Source organism: Microcebus murinus, chromosome 18 (assembly GCF_040939455.1).
Source record: "Microcebus murinus isolate Inina chromosome 18, M.murinus_Inina_mat1.0, whole genome shotgun sequence".
NCBI classification, from domain to species: Eukaryota; Metazoa; Chordata; class Mammalia; order Primates; family Cheirogaleidae; genus Microcebus; species Microcebus murinus.
The window spans coordinates 22586655-22603588 of record NC_134121.1 but is presented as its reverse complement, the minus strand read 5'-3'; the positions used below and the strand labels follow the sequence as shown (position 1 = coordinate 22603588).

The 16934-nt window shown below is 50.9% G+C and overlaps 2 protein-coding genes across 6 annotated transcripts; one reads left to right on the top strand and one right to left on the bottom strand.

Annotated features, from left to right (window-relative positions):
• Nucleotides 1–20: 20 nt before the first annotated feature.
• On the bottom strand, nucleotides 21–7100 carry IFT20 (intraflagellar transport 20). 5 transcript variants are annotated; one of them, XM_012740679.3, is made up of 7 exons: nucleotides 6986–7100; nucleotides 6205–6317; nucleotides 2842–3077; nucleotides 2555–2683; nucleotides 1444–1529; nucleotides 851–954; nucleotides 21–418 (listed from the first exon to the last, which is right to left on the bottom strand). In XM_012740679.3, exons 4-7 carry the CDS (start codon nucleotides 2679–2681, stop codon nucleotides 337–339), a joined length of 399 nt encoding a protein of 132 aa, XP_012596133.1. In that variant the 5' UTR covers nucleotides 2682–2683; nucleotides 2842–3077; nucleotides 6205–6317; nucleotides 6986–7100; the 3' UTR covers nucleotides 21–336. The 5 variants fall into 5 exon arrangements, with proteins under 5 accessions (XP_012596133.1, XP_075850438.1, XP_012596134.1 ...); XM_075994323.1 differs by lacking the exon at nucleotides 2842–3077 and having other exon boundaries at nucleotides 6986–7099; XM_012740680.2 differs by lacking the exon at nucleotides 6986–7100 and having other exon boundaries at nucleotides 2842–2870; nucleotides 6205–6403.
• On the top strand, nucleotides 6606–14408 carry TNFAIP1 (TNF alpha induced protein 1). Its single transcript, XM_012740673.2, has 7 exons — nucleotides 6606–6737; nucleotides 9543–9861; nucleotides 10449–10618; nucleotides 11042–11131; nucleotides 11207–11259; nucleotides 12065–12260; nucleotides 13882–14408. The coding sequence occupies exons 2-7, from the start codon at nucleotides 9657–9659 to the stop codon at nucleotides 14116–14118; spliced, it is 951 nt and encodes a 316-aa protein (XP_012596127.1). The 5' UTR covers nucleotides 6606–6737; nucleotides 9543–9656; the 3' UTR covers nucleotides 14119–14408.
• Nucleotides 14409–16934: the final 2526 nt, after the last annotated feature.

Sequence of the window (16934 nt, the reverse complement as noted above, 5' to 3'; positions counted from 1 at the left end):
CTTTAAGGAAAAAAGGTAAATTGAGCCATTTGAAAACAATTTATTGCTTTTCTTTCCAGAGCTTTGTAAGTTTACAAAAAAAGGATCAAAGCTTACAGTCTGCTTAGTTCAAACTAAGAATGCAAGAGGTGAGACCCTACTACGTGGCCATCGGTGGCCGCTGTGCACTGATGCTCAAAATGAGCCCCCCAGCCTCGAAGTGCTGCCTTCAGAGGGCTGTGCTCCGCACACACTGTGACACGCTTAGATCATTAGTCAAGTTGCTGGAATGGTACATGGGGTTTTTGGTTTGGGGAGGGGGGTTTGCCTTCCTGCTATAAAAGTGCAATTTTCAGTTCATTTCTGAAAAATAAATTGGTCAATAAATTCATTTTGTTCTGCTTCTACTTTACACAAAGCTTCATATTCAACCCGATACCTGAAAAACAAAATTGTTAAAAGCCCTGAAAAAGGATGAAATAAACCAGTCTTAATTCTAGAGAAGAAAAGAGAGGTTTAAATGATTTCAAGAAATGGTGAGTTCAGAATGAAAGAAGAAATAAGATAGTAAGAAGCAAAGTGCTACCCATTAGAAGTCTCCAGCCCTGGGAAAGTCGTCTTTCAGAGAGCCAGCCAGCCTTGGGGGCCCTTGCTACCCCAACTTTCCTGCCCAAGCTACTAGAGGTTGGCTGATATTAGCAAATTTTCTATTTCCTTCCCCTCAAATGTAATTTTATTTTAAAAATCTTCAAATCAGGATGACAAGTGAGATGCTACTCCTGGGGAAACGGTGAATGAGAAGTGATCATTCCAGAAGGAAAAGTAGAATCTCAGTTGAGTAAAGAACTTGCTTTGCATCTAGACTTCTTACCTTTCTAGCTGCATTTTCTTTTCTGCTATTAGTGCTTGAAGTTGCTGCTGTTGGGCTTCTCTCTGCTTTGCTATAGATTTGAGCAAGTTCCGAGCACCGATGGCCTAGGAAACAGGACGGCCAAAGGAGGCCATGGCTTTGTTAAAACCAGCTACAGCATTCAGTGTTCAAAGTGGGGAGGGAGAATGTGGAGCCCCAAAGCTTTTGGAGTAAGTCAGAAGGATTAATCTACTGGTCCCCAAGTGCCTGCTGAGAATACAATAGTGGCTCTGAAGCAGGCCAGAGCTGGACACACAGGTACTCAATGGCTCATCTGGTGGTGCCACTTGCCCTGTGCCCTTCACCAAGTCATCTATACCGTGCAAGCCTTCATTTATGAGGATAAAACGATCTATCTCAGTGAAGATGAAATAATGACAAAGTATACTAGCATGTAAGTTAAACAGCACCAGAAGTTATTAAAATCTTGTTTTAATTAAAGAACCCATGGAACCCACTCACCCCTCAAAACAAATCAAGAGGGTGGAAAGAGTAAGAGGCTAATGAACTAAGGTCTCAGGCTGAGACGTAGACAGAAGACGTACTGATCTTACCTTCATCTTCTCGTTTTCTGCTGCTTTTGCAAGTTGGTCAACAAGCTCAATTAAACCACCAACTATTTTCTGAAACTGGCCAATTTCTTTCAGGGAAAGAAAAAATAAAATGTTTTATTTACTCAATATCAGTACTCCTTGAGGCAATGAGAAGGCAGAGCTAACTGCCCTTTCTAGTTTGTGTCAAAATAGTTTGGAGCCCAGTAGGGCTCCATGGCTGGTGTCTGTGGTCCCAGGTACTCAGGAGGCTGAGGCGAGAGGATTGCTTGAGCCCAGGAATTCCAGGCTGCAGTGAGCTATGGCGATGCCACTGCACTCCAGCCTGGGTAATGAAGTGAGACCTCATCACATAAAACAGTTTGGTGCCTGGTAGTCTAAGTCTGCCACCATCGGTCTGAACCTAGAGTGTCCAGCTGGGCCGGGGCACACCTGGGCCTACATCCCCTCTGAGCTAGCCAGCTGCTGTCACTTCAGGCTATGAAGGCACCACGCCCTTGGTGGGCCCATCCTCCAGATGGACCCCAATCCTGCTTCCCCCAGGAGTGACAGGAAGAGGTGCTGTTCACAGCAGGACTACTCAGGACATGAGTGCCACTGCTGAACTAGCCCACAGATAAAACACTAGAGTTCACAGAATGGTAGGGGTGGGGACTCCTCATCTGTAATGATAGTGAATGAAGAGCTAACAGCATTTAAGTGCTTAATCTCCCATCACTTTTTTCAATGTCCTCAATGTGACAGAGCCCCATTTTACTGAGGGAAACCTGTCACAAGACAGTTTCTCCCATGAAATAAATCAAGAGTACATAATTCTATTTTCCCCAAGCCATGGTTTTGCCCAATAGAAGTTTAAGGTTTCTGAGGGCAAAAAACCAAAGATGGCATATATAAAAACAACCTCCTATCCTGTCCCTGTGTTTGGTTTGACTGGTGCTCTGAGACTACATGACAACATAAGAAGGGGCCAGGCAGACAACGTGGGTGGCACATAGTAAGGGACTCAGAGAGGCCAGGCTCAACCTGCAGGGAGCCAGCACCTCCATCCTGGCAGGGCCAAGGGCTGCAGTCAGGCGTGAGGGTGGGGCACAGTGGCTCCCCAAATGATACTCACTGTCCACAAAGTCCTTGCACTCTTCCTTGAGCTCTATGGTCTGCTGGGTAACCTCTGGGTCCAACACCCGCAGCTTGTTCAGCTCATCAAAGTGCAGGCCTGCTTCACCCAGGATGTCCTTAGCCATAGCTGCAAAGAAACCAGCCTCAATCCCTAACCACTTCCTAGCTACCCAGGGAAACACCTGCATCCGGCCCAGCCCCACTCCTGCCCCCAGACACCAGTGCCAAAAACCCAGACGTTCCAAAGGATCCCCCTTCCCTCTGCCTCTACCTTCAGAGCCTCACCTGTTTCCCTTGAGTTCCCTAGAGAAGTTCTGCTCAGAAGGGGTGACAGTGGCAGTCAGGAGGAGGTGTGTCATAGGAGCAAGGGTCAGGAAAGAATAAAGTCCAGTTGCTTGTCACAGGCAGCATTCATTCAACACACATTTCTTGAGTGCCTACTATATGCCAATACTGCTAGATGCCGGGGGTACAAAGATGAATGCAACATGGTGCCCGCCCTGGAGGAGCACATAGTTTAGCTGGAGGAAGACAGACAAGTAAACTGAAAAATTATGCCGTGTTAAGTGCTTGTTCAGAAATATCACTAAATAGGCCGGGTGCAGTGGCTCACACCTGTAATCCTAGCACTCTGGGAGGCCGAGGAGGGAGGACGGCTAAAGGTCAGGAATTTGAAAGAGCAAGACCCTGTCTCTACTAAAAATAGAAATAAATTAGCCGGACACTAAAAATATATAGAAAAAATTAGCCGGGCATGGTGGTGCATGCCTGTAGTCCCAGCTTCTCAGGAGGCTGAGGCAGGAGGATTGCTTGAGCCCAGAAATTGAGGTTGCTGTGAGCTAGGCTGATGCCATGGCACTGGAGCATGGACAACAGAGCGAGACTCTGTCTAAAAAAGAAAAACAAATATCACTAAATAGCTGGAGGAGGATAGAGTAGTTAACCCGGGGTGAGGGAGTGGCATCTAAACTAAGTTATGAGCCATAAGCTTGTTTATATATATGCCATTATGTATCCAAAAAGACATGAAAAGGTTTGTTTTTTTAGACACAGTCTCATTCAGTTGCCCTGGGTAGAGTGCAGTGGTGTCATCATAGATCACAGCAACCTCAAACTCCTGGACTCCAGGGATCCTCCAGCCTCAGCCTCCCAAGTAGCTAGGACTACAGGTTTGTGCCAGTACGCCCAGTTATTTTTTTCCTATTTTTAGTAGAGATGGAGTCTTGCTCTTGCTCAGGCTGGTCTCAAACTCCTGAGCTCAAGTGATGCCCCTGCCTCGGCCTCCCAGAGTGCTAGTATTACAGGCATGAGCCATCCTGCCCGGCCAAAAAGACTTTTCAAATTCACATACTAGAATGACACAGAAAGCAAATGAGAAATCTGAGTGAATTAAAAATTAGGCTTAAAATAAGAAGCCAGGAGTAAAAATATTACCCACAATGTACAGGATATTGTACACTTGCCTGAATTGGGAGTCAAAGTTGGGTCAATCTCTTTCTAACAGAAAACACAGAAAGGAATGAAGCCTCAGCCAGAATCAAAGTAAGGAGGCCACAGAAGTCATTTCAAGCAGAGAAAACAGCATGGACAAAGGCCTGGAGTCACCAAAAGGGCCTATCCTGCCTAGGGAAAGAAGAGAAAGAGCCAGAAAGGGCTGGAGCCAGATCAGGAAGACCCTGTGTGCCAAGTTAATGAGTTTGGATTTTATTTTTCTGTAGGGCACAGAGAACCAATAAAGATATTTTCTCCCTTTCTAGGCCACCCTGCACTCCTAGTCCAAAGAATGCCTCAATTCTCAGATGGAAGTACTGAAAATACCCTCGTTTTACAAAAAGAATATAACACAAAAAATTAAAAACAGAGTTTGTGGCCAGGGACGGTGGCTCATACCTGTAATCCTAGCACTCTGGGAGGCTGAAGTGGAAGGACTGCTTGAGCTCAGGAGTTTGAGACCAGCCTGAGCAAGAGTGAGACCCCATCTCTATGAAAAATAGAAAAATTAGCCAGGCATGTGGTGAGTGCCTGTAGTCTCAGCTACTTGGAAGGCTGAGGCAGGAGGATCTCTTGAGCCCAGGAGTTCGAGGCTGCAGTGAGCTATGATGACACCATGGCACTCTAGCCTGGGTACCAGAGTGGGGAAAAAAAAAAAAAATCTGTCTTCCTGCTGGTTCTAGTTACATAAATAGTGTATTTAACAGCTACCAGGTGATTAATCAGATCAGCTGCTCCTGAAAGAGTCAAATAACATGAGGAAGCAAACATCTGCTTCAACTTCTACTCCCTTCCCTGAGAGCATGTGTTTATTCAGAAAGGTCTACTCAGTCCCTGCTCTGGGACTCAGTAGTGAAGCTCTGGGGATGGAGTAGTGAAGAAAATGCCTCTGAACTGTAAACAAATGATCACAAATTGTGATAACAGTAAAAAGAAAAGCACATAGTGCCATGTCAAGTGCAGCAAGAGAACATAATTCATGAGAGCAGGCATGGAATATCAACAACATCTTTCTGGAAAAGTGACACTTAAACTGTCAAGACCTAAAGGATGTCCAAAAGCTTTTCAAGTGAAGGAGGAAGCAAGGCACTCTGGCAGAAGGAAAAGCATATGTGAAGATCCTGAGGCAATTAAGACATCTGACGCATTCCAAGAACAGAAAGGCTAGTGTGATACAGTGACAGAGGGAGAATGGAACAGGATGAGGCTAGACAGGTAGACTAGGGCTAGATTGTGGCGGGCTCTGAAAGCTGCAGTAATGAGCTTGAATCATAAGAGTAATGGGCAGCCAGTGGGTTCTCAGCAGAGACATAATCAGATTTAGAAAGTTCCATCTGGCTTAGCCTGGACAAGAGACTGGACAGAACCAAAGGGCAGGGCAACACCTACCTTGTTCATCACTGTAACCCTAGCACCTAGCACAGTACCCGCACACATCGGGAACTCAGTAAATGTTTGTGGAATGAATGACTGTGGAAAGAGACAGCAGGCTATGACAGCAATCAAGGCTTGCAGCTCAAGACAAGTGTTCTGAGTTGACATGTTCTGTAGGTCGACTTGCTAACATTTAGCAATGGATTGATTGAATGAGGGGGTTTGGGGATGAGTGAGAGAGACAGGCATGATTCCCATGAAGCTGGCCTGGGCCGACTGATTGGAGGAGATAGTTTAATGAGATAAGACGGAAGAAGGGGTGTAGGGAGAGGGTGCACAGCTGACTATCACATTCTCTATCAACTCCCACCACACGCGTGTCTGAGCATCTGAGCAACACCCAGCACAAGAGCTGGGACTGAGCTCCCTGAGGATGAGGGTGGTCTCTGCGCCCTGGCTCTCTCCGACCCCTGCGAGGCACTGCTACCAGGAGGCTCCATCCATAGGGTGTAGAAGGGGCACTGGGCAGAAATCAGGAAGGCTTGGGTGATGGGGCTGGCTCTGCCTTTACTATGTAAATTCCTGGAACTTATCCGAGCCACAGTTTCCTCATAAGATCGTTGCAAGCAACCACGCGCCAAACTCCAGGTCTAAGCTGGGTGCAAAAGCGCTCCCCTAAAAGTCGGCCGGAATTCCCACGTCTCTTTCAGCCTTGGGGGGCATGGGCCTGTCAGGTTCCGCCCCGGGTCCGCCCGCGACCCCCGACCCGAAGTCACAGCCTACCTGCCCGGCCTGGTAGCGGTGACACACTGCGGCCCCGGCTGATGTCAGCAGTTAGCTTCACTCGGGTCAGCGGCAGCCGGTCCCCGACCAGCCCGTCTCGGCCGCTGCCACGGCTACAGAGACAGTTCACCCATAACGTCACTACCTGACATCGGAAGCACTAACATTCCACAGAGTCTGCAGAGGCCTGAAGGGGGGCGGTGGGGGGGGGGGGCGGGGAATGGCTGTCCACAAGACCCAGAGGCCTTTGCGCCAGCAGGGCTGCCGGAAGTAGCTGCGCTCCCGCGGCGGAAGAGTCTCGGGGGATTAGGCCTCCTCCCCGCCTCCCACAGGGCGCTATGCATGCCGGGCCTTGTAGTCTCCGGCTCCCTGGCCGGCTGGGATGGGCCGCACGCGGCTCCGGGCGGAGTCGGCGGGCGCAGGATGTGAGCTCACAGCCCGGGATTGCTGGCGGGCGGGCGGGCGGCCACAGGCTAGGGGCTGCACGGAGTCAGCTCGCCACCCAGCTGAGAGGAGAGGCGCCCTCGGGGACGGTGAGAGCCGGGCCTGCCGATGCCGTAAGGGAGGGATGGACAGGCACCGGCTGAAGCCCTGCTGGGTCCTGGGGAAAGGCGTGGGACGGCATAGGGAAGATGGAGAGCTCAGATTCTCCACTGGGGGTGGGTGTGAGAACCGGTCTGGAGTTTTCGGTAGTGAGGAGTGGCCTGGGCTGGGAAAGACTGGCCACAAGAGAGGCTAGGCATCGCTAAGTATCCCCAAGACCCTTTGGATGAAGCCTTACCTGTAAATCTAGGATTTCTGCTAGATCCGCCCACTCTAGCCCAGATCAGCTTTTCCCCCGCCGTCTCCGGTGCCTGACAGATTTCTGAGTCCTTCTTCCTTTAAGACCCCACCCCTTTCCACTGCCGCGGTGGTTTGCCCTTTGTTCTGTTTGGGTTCCCATTAGCTTCGCAGATTGAGACATGGATCCGCCCCTAGCCCCAGGCATCCCGATACCCACACACAAACTCCGGAAGGAAGAGCTCTGAGGCTATCAGTGGAAACTTCATTCTCACTGGAATTACTTTCTGGGGCGTCACCTGCCATACAATTCCTGGAACCCATTGGTCTGGAAGGAATCTGAGCTGACGTCATCCAGGGGCTCAAAGCAATTGCTTTGTAGGAAAGGAAGGGATTCGTTCTGGATTTGTCTTCCTCTCTCGGCAAGCCCGGCCTTTGAGTTCCTTTGCTTTGGAGAACTTGTATGTGTGCTTTCTTTGATCCTGGGAAAATTGGGGCTAGACACAAAATATATGAGAAACTTGCTAAAACCTGTTAAAGGGTGGATCTATTCCTTTGGAGTGGGCGGATAAAGGCAAGGTGATCTCATACCATTCTAATATTTCTTACTCATTGGGCCGTCTCCTGGTGAGGGCTCAGCTCATCCATATACCCCATCATCCATACTCGGCCTCAGGGAGGCCGAGGCAAGAGGATTACTTGAGTCCAGGAGTTCGAGTCCAGTCTGGGCAACATACCAAAATGAGAGAGAGAGAGAGAAAATTTGCTTAAAACCTTCCAATTGATTCCTATACTATATGGTAATTAGTATGAAATCTAAACTCTTTAATATCAATTAGTACCTGCCTTCCCTGACTTTACATGAAAGCAGCTGCCTCCTGCTTTCAGTGCACCAGACATCATGACCTTATTTCTGTTCCTAAAACTTGTTTATAGCAGGAACTTTGCACTTACTCTTTCATCTTTTTAGAATGCTCTTGAGAGCTGAGCTGAAACGTCACCTTCCCAAAGAGGCTTTCCCTGTCTGTCTGTCTAAATTAGTGCCTCTACCTAATCATTCTCTTATCACTATTTATCTTTATTGCATTTTATTATCTTCTGGAATTGTCTGCTTATGTACTCATTTACTGGTTTATAGTCTGTGTCCTTCTGCTAGAATGGAAGCTCCATAAGGACATGACTGTTCTGTATTTGTTCTCTTATGTATTCCTAGTGCCTGGCACATATCAGGGGCACAAAAAACGCTAACTTTTTAAAATTCTTGTTTGTATTATGATGCTTCTTGGAACTCCTTGAAGGCTAGGACAATATCTTTTCATCATTCCCTACTTCTTAGCATGGTAGGCACTCAATAGTTTTATTGCTGAATGAATTAAATAAGCTAATATATATTAAATGCCAAGAATAGAACTCAGCACATAGTAGGTATGCAATGAATGTTAGCTATTATGCTTTTTCTTCAATGAAGGAATTTTAGTGATTCTTTAGAAATCAAAACATAACACAGAATCTAAATCAGGAGAGATGGCCTGGCTTTGCTCTCCTTTGTTTCCTCTCTCCTGTCAACTCCTGTTAGTGTTTTAGTTTCCAATTTCACTGTTTTATTTTACCTTATTTTTATTCATTTAGAGATGGAGTCTTGCCATGTTGCCCAGGCTGGTCTTGAACTCCTGGGCTCAAGCGATCCTCCCACCTCAACATCCTGAGTAGCTGGGGACTACAGGCATGTGCCCAGCTCACTTCATTGTTTTTAGATTTATCATCTGGTCTTTTCTAGTCCTTTCTTCCTTTCTTCTTGGGAGAGAAGAGAAGAGATAGGGCTGGGGTTCCTCTTAGGAAGAAGGAACAAAAATAGCCATCCTGTAGTTATTCTACCCTAAAAAATGGTGACAATTTTAGGAACTTGGGGCAAGGCTGGTGCCAAGAAAGGGGAAGGTCATGAAGCCCCACCTGGAGCCCAAGTAACCTCTGCCAAGAACACCAGCCAGCTTCCTCCAACCCAGCTCACTGCATTCACTCCTGAAGCTGCTTTTACTTTTCTTCTAAAGCCAGACTCTTGACTGTACCCAGAGTGAGCACTGGCGCAGGCTGCTCCTGAGTCTGGAATCTGCAGAAAGGAAGGAAGTGCATCCTGTCCCTCTGGCTCCTGGGAAACTCCTAGGCTGGCTGGATTCCCAGTAGGCTTGGCTGGGAGTCTGGGATCCTGAAACCCTTGAAAAGAAAATAACTGGAATCTGACTGGTCCCCTCAGGGTGATCTGACTAGTTCCCAGGGTTTGCTTGTCTTCGTGGCCGCCCAGAGTGGAGCTGAGTCTCAGGGAGTCTGGTGCAGTGACCAGGGCAGGGTCCTGGGAGACTATGCTCCTAGCCCTGATTCCTGGGACAATAAAGACAGCAGGAAAGCCTTTCTCACTTTGCCTGGGGACTTGGCCTTTGCCAGGGAGTGGTTGGGCTTCCAAGGGAGAGAAGGACTTTGGTCATGTTTCTACTGTCATCCCCTCCTGGTTTGAGGGGCTCTGTCTGCTGACTTCTGTGTTCTCTCCCATCTCCTGTTCACAGCACTGAGAGTATGAGGCTCTGGCCTCCCCTGGCCACTCACTCGTGACCCCTTCCACCACGGCGGAGCCTTCCAAGCCCACCTCTTGCCGTGTGGTCATCTACTTGCAGCGGGAGATGTCAGGGGATACCTGTCTGTGCCCAGCCTCGGGGGCCAAGCCCAAGCTAAGCGGCTTCAAGGGAGGAGGGCTAGGCAACAAGTATGTCCAGCTCAACGTGGGTGGTTCCCTGTACTACACCACCGTGCGGGCGCTAACCCGCCATGACACCATGCTCAAGGCCATGTTCAGCGGGCGCATGGAGGTGCTAACCGACAAAGAAGGTGAGGCATCAGGGCTTTGGGGGCAGGGTGGGGAGGGAAGGAGGGATTCCTGAGGAAATGACTTCAAGGCAGGGCTTAAGCCTGGGAGATCTAGAATTTAGATTCACTTTTCCTCTTCACCTAGAATAGGATGGCTTCCTGGAATCCTTAGGAGAGCTTCAGAAGTCTTTCAAATTGTACATAGAATGTTAGATATGTATGCATTTTGCAAGGAGAAGATCTGTACTTTTTAAATATTCAAACAGGACAGGATTCTCTTAAGAACCGTCACCATAAGCCTGGGCGCTGGGCAGAAGGCTGGCAGCGGCTGGTGTTGCCAGGGCTGGGCCTGAGAGCTCCTGAGCTGAGGCCTCTGTGGCCTCCGCAGGGCCTGTGTCTCCCATAGGATGTGCCAGTTCTTGGCTTTAGGGAGGACAGGTGGAGAGCAGCTGGGGACCTGAGAGCTAGAACTTCATCCTGACTCCTGTCACCCTGTACCATGGAGGGCCTTTCCTTGCCACCCACCACCCAGCTCATCGGTGGCCTTTGCCTGCTTCTGGGTGCCTGGAAGCAAACAGTAACCCTGTGGGGCCCATTTGAATCCCCAGGCTGGATCCTCATAGACCGATGTGGAAAGCACTTTGGCACCATTTTGAATTACCTCCGAGATGACACCATCACTCTCCCTCAAAACCGGCAAGAAATCAAGGAATTGATGGCAGAAGCAAAATATTACCTCATTCAGGGGCTGGTGAACATGTGCCAGGCGGCTCTGCAGGTGGGTAGGTGGGTGGGTGGAGTCGGCGTGGGTTGGTGAGGTCGAGAGTCGCCCTTTTCTCCTGGGCCGAGAGGGTCTGGTTCCTGGCAGGCTGTGTGGGAGGTGGGGTGGATGAGTCCAAACCTAATTAGATTCAGGGAGATGCCACCCAGCCCAGCAAACTGACAGCCGGGTATCCGCCCTCGGCAGTGTGAGTGGGCCCTGCTTCTAGTCCGTGCGCCTAGGGATACGGATCCTAGGTTTTCTGGAAATGGGGGTCTGCTTGCCCACTGGCAATTTTTGTTGCCAGGGGCCTCATGACCTCTGTGTGATGCCTCCTCACCAAGCACCAACTGGCTGTAGCAGAGGGGCTCCAGGGGTACCTGGCTGAGCCCAGCAAACAGAAGAACCCATAGAAGGTTCTCTACTGTGTGTGTCTCCCAGGACAAGAAGGACTCCTACCAGCCTGTGTGCAACATCCCCGTCATCACATCCCTGAAGGAGGAGGAGAGGCTCATCGAGTCCTCCACCAAGGTACTGGGACATCTGGGGGCTATGGGCAGGGCGCACCGGGCCCCGACCCCACCCTCACTCTCTGCTCCCTCACAGCCCGTGGTGAAGCTGCTGTACAACAGAAGCAACAACAAGTATTCCTACACCAGGTAGGGTGGGCGTCTGTCGGGGGACCCGGGGAAGGGCTGCAGGAGCAGCTGAAAGGGCTGAGCAGCCAGAGCGGACATTGGGCAGCAGACCCAGGGGAAGCGCTCACCTGCGCTCCAGCAGGGGGCTGGGTCAGCCGTGCCAAGAGGGAAGACCAGAGTAGGAGGGAAATTGGGGTGGGGGCGGTTGGAACTTGGTGCAGGGTCCTAGCCAGGATAGGAATGATGGAGCGTGAAATGCACCCTTTACACGTGTCGTGTCAGGCAGCGCGCCAGGTGGTTTCACGCTCATTATCTTACCGAGTGGAGCAGGGACACTGGGAAGTGGGGGCGCGGGGGCTGGAGTCCTCCTAAGCCAGCCTGTGTACTGCACACTGGGCTGATGGTCACCCCTGATCCCTCACGTCCTCTCGACAGGCCACAGTTAGGCATACACGGGTGGCAGCAGGCTCAGAGTCCCAAACCTCCCCGTGACTCCCCGTGGACAGGCGCGTTGCCACTGTCACCCCCACAGCAAGGGAAGGAACACCTCCTGTTGAAATAGCAACGTGCCTCCTTCCTTCTGGGCTTAGTGCAAGGAGACCACTTTTCCTCAGTTCTCTCTGCTTGTACTTACAACCAACTCAATTCCTTTTCCTCACGGTCCCCTGAACCCAGAGGGTGCCCCGTGACCCTTTCTCTTCCTGGCTCCCGGGCATCCTGGGTTCACTGCAGCAGGACAGGGGAGGGGAAGGCCCAGCTTGCCCTGGCATCCTCCCTGGTGCTGGAGCCTCATTCCCAGGCCTGCTGGCCTTTGTGGGTTTTTCAGCAACTCCGACGACCACCTGCTGAAGAACATTGAGCTGTTTGACAAGCTCTCCTTGCGCTTCAATGGCCGAGTGCTCTTCATCAAGGACGTGATCGGTGATGAGATCTGCTGCTGGTCTTTCTATGGCCAGGGTCGCAAGCTGGCAGAGGTGTGCTGCACTTCCATCGTGTATGCCACGGAGAAGAAGCAGACCAAGGTGTGGGGGCCTTAACGCTGCGTGGGTGGGGAGGACACACAGGAGTGGTCAGGGCATGACCAGTGCGGCCCCGGCAGAGCCTTTCCCCACAAGGAGCAAAAGGGACTTGTGTTTGGCTCTTTTCCAAACATGCCGGGGGCGTGCTAGGCAAGCACCAAGCCAGAACACGGGGCTTGGGGAATGGACAGAAACCATTTGTTCCTGGCAGCTGAAGAGCAGGGGCCGCATTGACCAGCAGGGGACAGCCTGGTGTAGGGGGGAGGCATGGTTCGGGTCTGAATTCTGGTTTCACCACTTTCTAACTTTGGCTAAGCCATTTATTTAACCACCCAGCCCTCAGTTTCCTCATTTGCAGACATGGGAATGATAATATGAGCTTAACAGAAATATTATAAAAATGAGAGCGCTCTTAGGAGGAGCAGTGTGGCGCAGTGGAAATAGCTCGGGCTTCGGGGGAAGACAGGCTGCTGTTCAGATCTCCTCTCTGGCCCCCGCCTGTTAGGTGTTCTGGTCAGTCAACTTAACCACTACCGGGCACGCGTGAGGCATCTGGTAGGTGATGGTTAACACAAACTCAGCTACCTTGTTCTCCCAGGCTGCAACAGAAGGTGTCCTCCCCACACAGTGGCTTCCTCCCACGGGTATATGTCTTGGAGCCAGCAGGGCTTTGCTGGGGTGGGACGGCAGCTCAAGGGGGGACTCACGTAGCCGTAGCCAGGCTCGTTGAACACCTCCTTGGGCCCCCGACTGCTGAAGTGCCTTGGCTGGGAGATCAGCTGCCGGTCGGGAAAGGACAGCTTACTGGTGGCCCTGCTTCCTCCTGCCGTTTTTGGTGGTTGTGGGAAGGAGGCTCCAGAACATATTGGTGGAGAAGGGATTCTAGGGTGGTTCTCTGTGGTAACAGCACCTGTCACCTTCCTAAGTATTTTCTCTTTCATGAGCTCTTTGACCCCTCACTTCTACACCTGCAAGCCAGGCAGGGCTGGAGCCATTCTCCCCATTTGACAGGTGAGGGAGCAGACTCCAGGTTGAAGGTTAGGCTAGAATGCAGGTGCCTCGATCACCACCCCTTTTTTCTTTCCTCCAGACTGTCTTGAGGGCAGGGCACTGGGTCAGGCACGCAGAAAGAAGCAATAGAACCTCTCCTGAGAGCAGCCGCTTTCAGTCATGTATTTGGTTGTGTACTGTGTGTCAGGCTCTCTGCTAAGCAATTTATATCTTTCCTGTAATGTCAACAACTCTCAGAGGTAGATGTGAACCGTCATTTTACACACATGGAAACTGCAGCCCAGAAAGGTTAAGCTGGAGGCCCCACAGCTAGGAGTCGTGGAGTTGTGTTTGGCCCTAGGCCTGGCCACAAGGCCACAGCCGCCCCCTTTGCCTGCTGGCCCATCGATCTTGGGCTGTGGGCAGGGGAAGGGGTTGTCTTCTGTATCCTTATGTCTGTAGAGTGCCTCCCCTCAACACCTCCTTCCGAGGGAGGCCTGCCCTCCCTCAAGACAGACTCTCTTGCGGGAGAGTCAGGAAGCCTTGTGGAGGCGGCACAGGGCCAAGACCGCTGACGTGCTGCTCCCTCTCTGGGATGAAACCTCACTCGGTCCTCTTGTCCCCCTCACCCCAGGTGGAGTTCCCAGAGGCCCGAATCTATGAGGAAACACTCAATGTCCTACTGTACGAGACTCCCCGCGTCCCTGACAACTCCTTGTTGGAGGCCACAAGCCGTAGCCGCAGCCAGGCCTCCCCCAGTGAAGATGAGGAGAGCTTTGAACTGCGGGACCGTGTCCGCCGCATCCACGTCAAACGCTATAGCACATACGATGACCGGCAGCTCAGCCACCAGTCTGCCCATCGCGACTGACAAGACCCTCGAAGTCGGGGCACAGGAGGCCTCATCTCCCGTCCTGTGGAAGCCCACCCCATTGGCCACCCCGTGCTGCTGCTAGCTGGGTCTCTGCTCCAGCACCCAGAGGCATGACAGGCCCTGCTGGGATGTCAGAGGGCCTGGGCAGGGGAGGGACCGCATTCCTTTGCCCTGCCTCTGGGCACTTCCAGATGGCTGAGCCCTGTCCCACTTGCTCAGCCTCTCCCTTCCTGCCTGACAGGAAGCCGCTTCTGCTCTGGGGTGAGTTCTGCTAAGAACATTCCCCCAGGCCCTTTGCTGAGCGCCCCCTTCCTCTGCCAAAGGCCTACTACCCCTGAGGCCTTAGCCGAGGCCGTGGCTAACGGAAAGGGCAGCTACTGGTGCTGTATTTTTAACAGAAGGTAGGGCTTCTTTTTTCTAAGGTCTTTAAGCACATGCTTGACAAGTTTGGTTTTTTTAAAATAATCTAGGAAACAAATAGTTTTAAGTCTAATGATGAGGGGATTGGGCATTTCAGTTGCCCTCCAGGGTGCCAAGACCCTGCTGTGACAGAACCCTTGGCCTTCTCCATGCCTTTGGGATCTGTCTTTAAAGCACTTTGTACTGTTATGCAGGAGATTTGTATTCTGCCCTGACCCACATCTTTTCCGACCCTCATCCCTTGGTCCCTGCAGAACCAATCTGAGGGAGGGGATGAAGACAAAGCAATAAAAATAGAGACTGGCCTTGGCTTTGGCAGCCGGGCCACACAGCCAGCCCACAGAGCACTGAGGAGGGGAGGATGCTAAGTTGGGACTTCTGGTCCTAATAGGGTCGCTGTGAGAAAAGACACTTTACCCCTGCATGTTAGAGTCACATAACTGGCTCCTAGGGTCTAACATGATTGCTTTTTTTTACTTCACTCGTCTTTGAGTGCCCTTGGCTCTGAGGCATGTCCTTACATACTACAAAGCCAAAGAGCTGTCACAGGCTATAGGAGCTACTTCACACCAGAAACGCAAGCCGAGGGTTAGGCTGTGGAGCCCAGACACTGCATAGTGCTGCCTGGCATGACCATCAGCCGAGGACAGTGACCTCGGCACCCTGTGCTCCTAGCGGCTCCTGTGAAGAGGTGGCATGTGCTTGGCCATGTATCTCCCACCCTGCTCTATCTGTGCTGTTGGTCTGCGTCCTGGCTGGGGTTGGTGGTTCTGCCCAGTGGTGAGTCTCTGAACACAGAATGATGAGAGCAACCCAAGCCCCTACAAGACCTCCATTCCTTTGAGTAGCTTAGCCATGGAGATGCCAGGCATCAGCAAAGGTAAGCTCCTCTTTAGGGCTTTGGTTTTCATTCCCTTCTTTTGCTTGGCTTGGCCCTTGGGAAGCAGCTTATCTGAATTCTTTCCAAAGGAATGCCGTCAGGGAGGGGCTGTTCTGCCAGTCTAGCAAAGCAGCACAACCACAGATAGTGTCCACTCTCCCAGGAAGGGATGTGGGTTATCAAGTTCATCCCTCTCAGTGACTCTTATGATAGCTAAGTAACTGCTCACAGCTGACCCCAGAGTCCATGGGCAAGTGCCAGGCCCAGGGTTAGACACTCGCAAGGACCTGAAGTGACAGGATGGCAGAGGACATGTGACTTTAATCAGGCATTTTACATGTTAGTCGCAATCTTGAATGTATACATAGCTCTAAGACTCTCAGGTCAGGTACCTTGGTGATGGGCTACTAGTTCTTCTAGCCCTCACTGGGGTAACAAGATGAAGACAAATTTATGTGGCCAAGTCAGGGTTTGGCTTTGTGGCCTTCCCACAGAGACTGGAATGTTTCAGCCTGAGGTCACTGGCCTATTTTCTCAGCTGCCCTCCCGAAGCCCTTTAATACTGAAATTCCCAGCTCCCCACTGAGGTATTTTCATGCTTGCCCTTTGACCTCCCCCCACCAGCCTCTACTTACTGCTTTGCCATTTAGATCCTCGGCTGGCTTAGTGGTGACTGGTCTGTCTTCCTGAGAAAGCACAGGTGTCTGGGACTGGGCATTTATCTTCCCTGACTGAAAATATCTCCTTGGTCTTCAGGAAACTACTAATACTGAACTCACTGAAGTGATCTTGGCTTCTCTATCAGACTTTGTGGCTTAAGGGCTTGGGGGAATTTTCTTTGAAAGTTTCCTGGCCCCATTCAGAAGCAGCTCTTGGCTATGTAAACAAAAAGTGTGAAGGTCAGACTTTCTTATCAGTTTCTGAGAAAACTGGAAGCCTGGTGTCAACAGCACAGACTGGTGTTGGGTTTTATTGAATCTGGTATGTGACCGAGGTCGGCCTGTAGGATGGCACCAGTCCTGGGCATGAGAAGTTTTCCTTTATCACATAACCGCAATACTTTGTTGCTCAGCGTAAGTGCTGGAAGTAAACACTAATTTCTAATAAAATTGTGTTACACTGCAATGGCACAGATCCATGTTTACTCTGAGTAGGGTTCGGCCAGCTCGCTGCTCCAGGCTCAGTTCCTGTACTTCTGTCCGCCACCTGACCTTGTGTCCCAGCTCGGTCATGCGACCTTGCCCTGCAACTCAAACTCCCCCTGGTGGAGGATTAAGGACAACACTAACAAGGGCTGGAACTGAGATTTAATACTAGTTCAAGAATAAAATGACCTCTAGCAATCACTGCAGTGGTGGGGCAGAAAGAATCCTAAGAATTAGGGCAAAATGCAGCACAATTCACTTCTGGCTCTTAGATATCTGAGCAGGTCAGGAGTAGCTTGGCTTAGTCACCGTCCATACCTAAAGCTGTTCCTTGGCCGAATTCCTGCATTTGTGGTCTGGATGCTCGA